General features: G+C 52.5%; 1 protein-coding gene across 2 annotated transcripts in view; it reads left to right on the forward strand.

Moving 5' to 3' along the window:
- The window catches only part of NFATC1 (nuclear factor of activated T cells 1), a 90108-nt gene extending 79520 nt beyond the window's left edge, over window positions 1-10588 (forward strand). For both annotated transcript variants that reach the window (XM_070453005.1, XM_070453006.1), the window contains exon 10: window positions 8765-10588. In XM_070453005.1, the coding sequence (XP_070309106.1) occupies window positions 8765-8767 (3 nt within the window). In that variant the 3' untranslated portion in view covers window positions 8768-10588. The remainder of the gene's footprint in view (window positions 1-8764) is intronic.
- The last annotated feature ends 937 nt before the right edge of the window (window positions 10589-11525 follow it).

The raw sequence follows: 11525 nt of genomic DNA on the forward strand, positions 1-11525 counted from the left end.
AAAGTGCTTGTTGGTGGTTTAATGACCCCAGTGAGTAACGCGGAGCGAGCTTGGCGCAGCTAGAATAATGGCCCAGGTCACATGGAAGGCGTCCACCGCACACACCAGCGGGAGGCCAGGGGCGAGCGGGGACCCTCCCGTCACGTGGCCCCCACTCCCCACGGACGCTGCAGTTTCCACACGGGCCGTTTGCATTATTTGGAGTATTCAGGCTAAATGAGGAAGCGGCCATGGAGGCAGGACAATTATTCTGTTTTAATGGCTGGCAGCCCCGCGTAACAGAGGTGCCTGTCAGGGCCAACCCGCATCCAGCTGGGAGGGTCATGTTTTATTAAAACCGTGACTGTTGTCATCCAGCCCCTCTGCCGTCCCATTCTCTCCTTCCAAAAATAGCAGGCCCCGTGGCAGTGGCTTATTATGATTAAAAAGATAAAAATAAGTGAAGGCTGAAATAGGTCCAGGACACCCGAGGTAACACGAGAACTTACTTTTTAATGAAACTTGAGAAACTGTTTTATTTTCCACTGCCTCACAAAGCATCTCTGGAAAAAAAGAAAAAGTGAAGAATGATTTTAGTGCTCTTGCAACTCTGCATTTTCAGAATTACGGCAGTTGTGATGCACACGTGGCAAAAATCACCATTTTCAGCCCAGAGTCTCACAGGGCGACACCTCCTCAGGGAGGGACAGGGGCTGCGGGTGGACCAGACATGGTCACGCTGGACACGGAGGCCACTGGACCTGGGAGACTGCCCAGTGCCCACCTGTGAGGGAGGTGGACTTGCCACGAGGTCGCCTATTCTCAGGAAACTGAACACCCACACAGAGCCACACCTCATGCTTCCTGCATGGGGCACGCACTCCCCTGGTGCCTCTGCTCTCTGAACTGTGGCCTCAACCGTGTTGAATCATGGCTTAGCTCAAGTCCACAGAGATGCCATTAGTGACAACCGAGTGTGCCTGCCTGTATCCAGTGCAAATGGGGACACATCCATCCCATCAGTGACGGAATCAGGAGTGAACGTCCTTATGTCTGCGAGGACGCACAGCCACCAGAAAGGGCTTCCTTACCCAAGAATCACTAGGTTTGCAGGCAAGCACAGCAAACATGATCCGGAGACTTCCTAGAAGTTAGTTCCTTAAGAATAGATTCGGCTGAGACATTTCTGCTTCCGTCCACCTAAATTATCATCCTCTTAAGTTACTTACATACTAACTTTAGCCAAAGGTGCATTTTCTGGGAAAGTTAGCAAATACTTTTTTAAATTATCTTTTAGTTATAGGAATGGGAAAGAATATCCTTCCTGTTTTGTTTAGAAAGCTATTTTGGCTTTCCCTTAAAAATAAGAATGATTTTGATGACTTGTCCTCTAGAAGGATGTGTGTTTTTCTACCCCTTGGAGGAAGATGGAGGGAAGAAGTGATAGTTTCTCTTGTGCCATATACTTATTTATGTGCTGTATTTAATTTGATCATGAGCTTTGATGGAAAGTCATGGGAACTCGTACAGCATGGGGTGGTGCGTTCGAGCTGAGATGGGGACAGAATTCTGTGGGAACCCCTTGGGGGAGTCACCAAGACTTTCTTTGTTTCTTATATTGCTCTTGTCGAAAGGACAGTGATGCTCTAAAGAACTAGTTCTCTTCGTTAAAAAAGCAACATCACAGCATGTTGTAAAACCAGAAATGGAAAAAATGACAGTGTCCCTGCTGGGCTGACTAGTTTGCTAAGTAGTAGTAGATAAATACTGTTAGTTTTTAAAAATCCATAGTACAATTCGATTCCTTATTGGAACGCAACTATCAAAAAAGAGAAAGATGTTTTAAAGTGTATTGTATGTAGTTAGGTATGTAATTTGGAGAAGGAAATGGCAACGCAGTCCAGTATTCTTGCCTGGAGAATCCCATGGACAGAAGGGTCTGGCAGGCTACCGTCCATGGGGTCACAAAAAGTCAGACATGACTAAGTGACTAACACACACAGAGGTATGTAATTAGGCATTATATCAACAAATACTTTTTTTTTATTGACACAAAAGTATTATTTGTAAGGCATGGTCTTTATCTGAGTAAGTTAACTTGAAAGCAAGGATTAAACCGTGAGGCGAGGTTAACATTGCTGAGCTAGATTCTTACTCTCTGAGCCCAAACCCAGGCCTGAGAAACCAGGGTGGGAGCTGTGTGAAGACAGCCGGAGGCTTCTGGCACCTGCTCCTCCTGGCCCTTCCTGCCCCGTGCCTGCAGCAGGAGGGCAGAGCCCGCCGCCCGTGTGAACAGGCCACTGTCCTGCGTGTCCCTGAGCCCGTGTCCAGCGAGAGCCCAGCAACACTGCTGGTGTCTGTGACCCACTCGGGGACGTGGTGATGTCATTAACCCGAGAAACCTACACGGGCCCTCTTCTGACAGGACAGGGATCCACGCGGGACGTCAGGAACGTGGAAACTGAGAGCGGAGGGGCCGGGCCCACGTCCCGTCTTGTGTCTCGTGGTTGAACCCAGACTTCTCAGGGGCTTTAGAACAGGGCGGCCACCCCTCACACAGCTGGTCAGGCTCTCTCTTACCGGTGGCCGGTAACTGAAAGTTCCCCGGAAGGCACTCAAGCAGCTCTGCTCCCTCTGCAGAGGCCGGAGGCGAGGCTGATGGGGCCTCCTCAGCCGCCGTCCCGCGGCGCGGACACAGACCAGACCCCAGGGCCTCCCAGCGCAGGCTGCGGTGAGCCAGCCCGCGGTGAGGCGACCGCTGTGTCTCCTGCCCTCCTGGTCCCGTCCACAGCGATCCAAACAGTGATCACCCCAGGGGGCTGGGAGACACCGCGTCATGCCTCGCCTATCCCCGGCACAGAGAGCTCGAGTCCAGGAGGGGTCTGTTCTCCATCTGACAAGACTGAGTTGGCGAGTCACAGGGCGGAAAGGGCCTCAGGCATGCCCGTGTCTTCATAGCAGGACCTTCAGGCCCCAGGGAGCAGGCCGCTCCCTCGGGGAGCTGGAGGCCAGGTGAGGATGCCCGGCGGCCTGTGCAGCCCTGGCCCCACCGCACTCTGTGTTCTGACTCTGACCACGTGCCGTCCTGTATCTCCCGGGGTCTCGAGGACCTGCTGGTGTCAGGACCCTGGGTTTTCCATTGTACTCATTCTTTCCTCTCTCAGAGCAAAGTGATACTACTATCACCATGTTCAAAGTCCCGATTTATTCTAGAGTCAAACCCAGAAGCACACATATTGCGTCTTCACTTAGGGCAGGAAGTGGGGCACTTGGTGATAAAGTCTCGGACAGATAAGGTGGGGACGCTGGCGATGAGGAGCCACCTCGGGGCGGCAGGAATGAGAGGTGATCATAAGCAGGAGGGAAGTGTGGATGGTGGGCAGCTGCCACTTGGATGTCAGACCTTAAAACTGGCCAGAGCCTGCTGGAGCTGCAAGAAGCCAGTCTGGCTGGGAGCAGCTCTCGGAGCCCCTGCCTGTCGGCGCCATGCACGGGCACCACTGCGGGGGCGGGGTGCTGTTTCTGAGGCTCCTCCTGGCCTTGGACCCGCACCCACAGCGAGGGGCACCTGCAGGCTCGGCTGCCTGCAGTGTGGGAGCCGGGGCTGGCTGTCCACGTGCAGCTCCTCCAGGTCAGGGGAAATGGTCAGCACAGAGACCCTGTGGATTCCTTGGTCGCCTGCAACATCTCTCCCTTAAAAAAAAAAAGTTTCTAAAGCACAGAAAAGCAATACAGGAAAAGTGAAAGACAGTCTTTCTGGCTCAAACAGTGCACTGTGTGTGTATGTGTGGTGGTGGGTGGGTGTGGATTTTTTGTTTTGAAAACATGCCATGGAAAAGGAGACAAAAGACTGTGGCCTCAGCCTCTCTGGCCTCTGTGTTCTGAGCACCTTGTGGGTGAGGACGGTGAGGGTCAGGGGCAGAGAGGACCTGGCGGGGGCCGACCCTGAAGGAGGGCAGGCGAGCAGGGCTTTGCCAGCCTGGCCGCCAGGGTCCCTGCCCCTGTGTGCATCTCCCCAGGCTTTCCGACTTTCATAGTCAATACTGAGAAAGAGCAGGTCACGCGGCCCCGTGGAGCCCGAGGGAGCAGTCTGGAAGCTTCCAGACCCGCGGTGTGTGCAGGTGGGGAGGGGCGGCCCCAGGCTGAGGTCACCAGGTCAGGGTCTCAGCTTCTCACCTTCTCTCAGGGGCCAGGATGGCTGAGCCTCCCCACCTTTACCCCCATAGGATTGCTGCAGGATCAAGAGTAATACACATGCAAGGGCTTAGAAACTAACCGTAGGAGTTGGGTAAATAGTTTGTTCATTCCTTATGATCTGTCTTGAGATCTGTAGTTGCATTCAGAAACCAAGAATTCAGAAACGTGGGAACGTTTACTTAAAGGTCAGACGTTGAAAGGAGAGAAATATGTAAAAAACTACTCAGACTCACGATTCCTTTTAGGTTTGCTCTGTTCTCAAGATAGTCACACGGAGCCCACGGAGGAAACCGCAGGGACGAGCCACGGTGTTTCAGCACAATGGGAGGCTCTGATGCCAGCTACTCTCAAAGCGGTGTCAAAAGAAAGCCAAATAGTTTACTTTAAAAGGACTTTTCACATTATTAGTGAATTTGCACACTCATTTATGAATAGCAGAGACATCTTTCTATGGTTTCAGGAAGGATATAGTTAACATTTACCAATGTCAGTCAAGTACAGGTGAAAACTATGTGCTTTGTACATGTTAGTTTTGGTCTTTTTTTTTAAAATGTAACTTCCTTTTCACTCAATCCCATATTTATATAGAGAGGTGGATTTGTGTGTGGGCATCAGATACACATATCCTGCATCTATATCCCAGATTAAAACAACAATTCAAACTGCCACATAAGTTTTAGGAAAAAAACAATAGTTTCCACCTCAGGAGCATTTTAGAGAAAAATTAAATATAAGGGAAAAAACCCTTCTTATTAAATTGTGGTATAACAGCTCACCACATCCTGTTGCAGGGACATCTGACGTGAAACACAGCAAAGGTTCCTCTTTCAGGTCCCTCACGATCCGGGAGGGTCACATGTTACCTGCAGTTCAAAATACTTCTGTAAAGAAAAAAAAAAACCTCTGTGTCGGTGGAAAAGCTGAATAAGAAGGTGGAAATTATCAGTAGAGAGAAGACATTGTAGGAAACCGTAGGTGTCTTTGGCACAACCATATCAAAGAGAGAAAGCCACCCCCGAAATAACCCACACGGAGCCCCGGGGCTGGGCCTGATGGGGGCTTGGACCCATGACCTCACGGAGGGAAGATAGGAAGTCGTGGCCAGGAGGACCTCTCACCCTCTGTCGAGGCCCCTCCACCTCAGCCCTACCCTGACCTGGTCTTTCTTTATCCATCTGTGAAATGGGGCCATCATGGCTTCCCTGCAGGACTCCTACCCAGACTGTGTCTGTGGAAGGGAGTGAGGTCTGAGCGCCCACCCTCAACCCCGGGGACCCTTGTGGGAAGCGTCATCCACTGGGGGTTTCTGGTCTTCCACCTTTACTTTGGGCAGCATCCTGGCTCAGGCAGCAGTGCTCAGGGAAGATGCAGGAGGATGTGTGTATAGGGGTGGAGGGTGGGTAGTTCTTGTGTCTGTTCCTAAGAGGAATGAAACACTGTGACCCCAGCCTGCCCTTTCCAGTCGTGGACAGCACTGGGTCCCGCCAACAACTTGTCGACAGGGGGCTCATCAGAGACCCCAGCTGACGGCGATGGGCAGGAGCTCTGCTCCCACCCTGGCCCCTGTGGCTCTCCTAGGGGCTCCCCACAGGACCAGGCCTCACTCAGAGCAGAGCCCTGCACTGGCCTCCTGTCTGGGCCCAGCATGTCCGGGATATGCCTCTTCACTACACCCCCACCCCCACCACGGGCACCCCCTTAAAGGTTCAGGTGCCCCAGTAGGCAAAAGGGGAAGCCCACCACTGAGGTTTCTTCCCCTTTTATCTTGTCAAACAGATGTTATTTTTCCTGTGGTCTCTCTAACCCTGAGTAAAGATTCTCAGCTACTCCACTGACTGCCTTACTAACCCTCAGAGCTCCCTCCCAACCCCCTCACTTTTACCCCTCAGATGGGGAAAAAATGGAAACAGTGACAGGTTTTCTTGGGTTCCAAGATCACTGTGGACAGTGACTGAAGTCATGAAAGTAATAGATGCTTACTCCTTGGAAGAAAAGCTTTGACAAACTTAGACAGCATTAGAAAGCAGAGACATCACTTTTCAGAAAAAGTCCATATAGTCAAAGCTATGGTTTTTCCACTAATCATGTACTAATGTGAGAATTGGATCATAAAGACAGCTGAGTGCCAAAGAATTGATGCTTTTGAACTGTGGTGTTGGAGAAGACTCTTGAAAGTCTTTGGACAGCAAGGAAATCAAATCAGTCAATCCTAAAAGAAATCAACCCTGAATATTCATTGGAAGGACTGATGCTGAAGCTGAAGCTCCAATACTTTGGCCACCTGATGTGGAGAATCGACTCGTTGGAGAAGACCCTGATGCTAGAAAAGATTGAAGGCAGGAGGAGAAGGGGATGCAGAGGATGAGATGGTTGGGTGGCATCACCGACTGAATAGGCATGAGTTTGAGCAAGCTCCAGGAGTCGGTGAAAGACAGGGAAGCCTGGCGTGCTGCAGTTCATGGGTCGCAAAGAATTGGACACGACTGAGCAACAACGACATTACCTCTCAGGTCTCTCTCCCAGTTCCAGTCATTATTGCCCATCAGATATTTTTCAGCCATCTATTCCTGATCTTACTAGACTGCTCTGAGATTTCCATTTTCCTAAACCTGGGAAGGCAGAGCTGGATTCTGAGTGGTGTGACTGACCTCCACCCCCACCCCCTTCAGGTGAGGTCGAGCACAGTTCCCAGTGTGAAATCTTTGCCTTGAGGCAAGACAGCTGATTTCTGTTCTGGGATGGAGCTGGCCCCACCACCTCCATTACCCTTTCTCAGTAGTAGCTGTCACCCAATGGGAGGGACCCTGACCTGCGTGGCCCCAAACCTGCTTCTTTTCTCGGAGAAATTTAGGCAGCCCCACCAGGCCCCTGGCCTCGGGTTGCTTTAGGACAAAATGAGGTCACGGTCAGGAAAGCGCCCCGTAAACCATCGGGTGCCCAGTGAGGACAGTGTGAATGGCTCTTCCATGCCCATGCTGCCACAGGGTGCCCGCCGGCCCCTGTGTGTATGCACCGCCCACCCCCGGCACGTACGCTCCTCTCTCCCGTACACTTTCTACCGTCCGCAACCCCCTCCAACTCCCCATCTGCGCACCCCCACCCCGCACATATGCCCTCTACCGGTCCGTGCCCCTCCGCCACCCCCCCATGTACGCTCTCTCCCGCATTCGCGTCCCCTCCACTCCCCATGTACACTCTCTGTATGCGCTCTCTCTGTCTTTAGTTGTTCTGCACAGTTGGCCTGGGGCAGAGACACCCTGGGTGCCATTGAGGCCCATCCTGACCCAGATCAGACCTCGGAGAGACTCGGATCCTGTCTTTTGTCAGAATGACCTTTGGGGCAGCGCTTGGGAGAGGTGGACTAGACTTAGTAGACTTAGGAGCACAGAGGCCAAACCTGGAGGAAACAGAGAAGCTGCTGGGCTGGGAGCCCATGTCCCCCCACCTTCCCTGCCCCAGGCCCTCGGGGACCCATGAGCCAGGCAGGGGCATGTGGCCTTACCCGCCTGCCGCAGCGCCTGGGCCCAGGTGCACTGGCCGAGGGCCGTGGAGGCAGCTGCCGCCTATCCAGCATTTCCCGCACGAGGCTGGCGCCATTGGCAGAGGACCTGTGACCACCTGTCAGACAGCCGTGTCCGTCCGGGCATGTCCCTGTGGGCCGCTGCCCGGCACCCCCACCCCCCACGTGCCCCCTCCTCTGGAGGAGCCGGGCTCCGGGGTCCACAGGGCCAGCAAGTTCTGTTGTCGGTTCCCGTGACACAATTCCTGGTTCCCCACTGTGCTTTATTATTGTTATTCTTAAAAATACTTGGCGGGTAGGGGGGTGTTGAAAAGCAGTTTAGGGAAGGGAGTGGGCTCGGAAACGCGCCCCACTGATTGCTCCGGGAAGCCGCCCTCGGCCCGCCGGGGCCTCGGCAGAAACACATGGTTTATCTGGCGGCAGAGGGGAGCCCGGGCAGTTCCGTGACGCGAGCACGTCCCCACCTCTGAGCCCTGCGAGCGGTGCCGACAGCCTCCCGGTGACATTTCCCATCTGTGCCGTCGGGGGTAGGGGCGGACGGAGGGAGGTTGCCGGTCCCTCCCGAAGCCTCTGCCAGCTCCGCTCACTTCCTCCCCAGCTGCCAAAAATCACAGGCCAGTGGTGGACACGGACGAGGCAACAGAGGTGAAGGAAGAGCCCTGAACAAAGGGAGGCTCAGGCCGGGCAGTCAGCCCTCCTTCCCGAGCTGCCCTGAGCTGACTGGCCACAAGGCCGCAGCAAGGGGCCCACGGGGCTTGTGCTTCAGGCGGTGCTGCCACGGCCGGGGTTTATCTGTTGGTTTTGCAAACCTGCATGAGCGCAGATGGCGTCCTGCCCTGAGTCAGCCATCAGAACCTGACGCAGCCCCTGGTCTCAGCCCAAGTACTGGCCCTGCCGTCACAGCTCCGGGTCTGGGGCAGCCGTGTCCTGCCGGCTCAGGACTCATTCTCAGGGCACAACTTTTCACAGGCTGAACATAACTGAGTGATGGGATTTCTGGTGTTTACGTAAACTTGGCGTGTGGAGTCCTGTGTCTCTGACTCCCTCTCTACTTTTGTTTTCTTACAGTAAATGAGATAATCCGCAATGACCTCTCCAGCACCAACATCCACTCGTAGTTGGCAGCGTGGACTCTCAGAGGCTACGTGGTGTCTGTCTGTTCCACGGTGATGACTCTGAGTCAACAAATTGAATCCACACCTGGTACCACTGGGAGCTTCTGCCGCAGTGAAGGCTCAGGTCACTTGTGCAAAGTAGCCCAAGGAAGGAAGGACCGATCCCTCTTCTGAAGGAAAGTCACCTCAAGAAGGAAATGAAAGTGGGTGGGTGGGGGGAGCACGGAAGACAGACCTCGTGACACTGCCCTCGTGGCCTCGACCCGACATGGCGGCCTGAACCCAAGCCGCGCCCTTCAGGCACGCTGGATTTTTCAGTGGAAGTGCCTTATTTCAGCAGACCGCAGCAGCTGGGCACTGTGGAATCAAGCACTGACATGGCTACCAGGAGGGCATTTGTAGGAGCAGAAGCTATAGGACGTTTCATCATGAGGCTTTATCCTTTGTATAACTTAAAAGAATACTGGAGGACTGGGCATTGTGAGGAAACCCTACCATGTTTCCTACTTTCCCACCTCTTCCTGGGCTGTGACATACAATTCTGTTGCCTTACTCAGTGCGCTTCAGAACTGCTCCAAAGTGTCATCTCAGATCTCGTGACTACCTTCCCTCCCCTGTGTTACTCAGACCATAGGGTTGTTCATTGTAGCATGTTAGGATTTTGTTTTTAATCTGGCTTCAAACATAGCACAGGTAAGTTGAATAGCACAAGATAGGTTACTGGACAAAAAGAGAGATCTCTCTGTCTTGGGATAGGTCTTGCATTTGCATGTGTGTACATATATAGGCATATATTTATGGTGAACATAACCGACATGGTGACATTCAGTCTCCACCCAGCAAGGGTGTCCGTGTCAGCAATAATCAGTATCCGTTTTGGAAAATACACCAGAGGCTCAAGATCCAGCTCCCCATAGCCACATCCGTGGGGGCGACCCCCGGCCCCAGGAGGTCTGTGTCTCGGGTCTCCTGCAGTTAACCAAGCACTTTAGAACCAGGAGAGGTGCATCCATGATATCGGCTATTACACCAAATGGCAGAATTGGAAAGGAACTGTAAATATTGTTACAGAAGGAGTGTAATATATTTGTTCCACTGTAAGATCATTCTTTTCACAAAAGCCTTGTAACTGCTTCATCTGAGGAAACCATTACCAAAAACAGCGTTTTACTATGTGGTGACTGTAGTGTTTCCAGACTAGTTACTGTTAACATAGGTTAGTGTGAGCTTTACTACTGCATTTTGTACCCATAACAGCTTATTACGCGTTATTGCTAGCCGTGACCTGTTGTTTCACATAACCAAAAAGCATGGTTTAATGAAAACACGTTTAACCTGATAACTGTGCCTTAGGAACTCACGCCCCCTGCTGGAATGTGGACGAATTGCACCCTCGGGGGAGGTGACACATCCTGTCACCAAACTCAAGTGTTTCAGTTGGGAAGGCGCTCTCCCACGGAAAGAATTATTTTTAAAATGTTGTTCTGTACGACTATGTCTTACTTGTTTTTTAAGTCACAGAAACGAAATCCTGAAAGCCATATTTGTAACATTTGCACATTACTGTGAAGAGCTGACGGTATATGGCTTCCTGTACATAGCGCCCCCCAACCCCGCCTGGAGCCCTGTCCTGCATTTAGCCTCCTAGGAATTGCATGAGACGTTTCTCGGGAGACCGTCCTACAGAAAGGAGATGTTTGATACTGTGTTAGCTCTCTTTGTAGGTAGAAAATAGATCCAATAAAGCAATATTTTTCTTTCTTTTTTTTTTGCTGGACCATCTTAGTCGGACTGTGAGTCATTCCATGCATGGAAAAATCTTCTTTGTTCCTAAGCGTGTTTTCTGCTGTAGGTCCGTGTGCTTGTGTTTGTAGAAGGGCTTCCTGTCATCCAGCTGCACGTGTGAGGCGTGTTCTCGCCTCCTTACATGTATCAGGAAGGCCACCCTGGGAGGCGTGGATGTTAGTGGCGTCCCCATTGCTTAGATGGCATGTCAGAAATGCTTCTCCAGGCCCCGTGGAGAGGACCTCCGCTTCTGCCAACATTTCTGTCTGGAGGCAGAGCCAGGTGAGACCTCCCACACTCATACGTGACCTGCTATCACCTTCACAACGAGGCCTGTGGCCACCTGGCTTGGCTGTCTCCTCCCCTTCCCCACCCACATCCCCTACTTCGGGCTCAGGTGGGGACTATCAGCAAGTTGTCCTAAGGCAAGGGTGACACCAGGAACTTCCAGGGGACACTCCAGGGCTCAGTGCACTGAATTGCGGAGATACTGTTTTGCATTCAGGTCTTTCAAACTCAAGAATTCCTGTTTCTTTGGCCAGAAGGTTTACAGATGGCAGTGTACGTGTGTTAGTCACTCAGTCGTGTCCAACTCTGCGACCCCATGGACTGTAGCCCACCAGGCTCCTCTGTCCATGGAATTCTCCAGGCAAGAATACTGGAGTGGATAGCCATTCCCTTCTCCAGGGGATCTTCTAAAATCCTAGAAAAATCTCATCGATGCAGTTAGCAAGAGTCCGTCCCACCCAGTTTCTGTCCTGTCTGAAGGGAGCCCAGTGGTAACGCCCACAGGAGCTCAGGGAATCGAAGATGCGTGGGTCGGCTAAGGTGGGGGAGGACCGTGGGAGGTGACACTCGGCCGGCGGTCAGCATGGGGTGGCCTCAAGCCTGGGACTCCGCTGGAGAGCTGGGTCCCAAAGCACATCCCA

This window comes from Odocoileus virginianus, chromosome 22 (genome assembly GCF_023699985.2).
Source record: "Odocoileus virginianus isolate 20LAN1187 ecotype Illinois chromosome 22, Ovbor_1.2, whole genome shotgun sequence".
Lineage (NCBI taxonomy): Eukaryota > Metazoa > Chordata > Mammalia > Artiodactyla > Cervidae > Odocoileus > Odocoileus virginianus.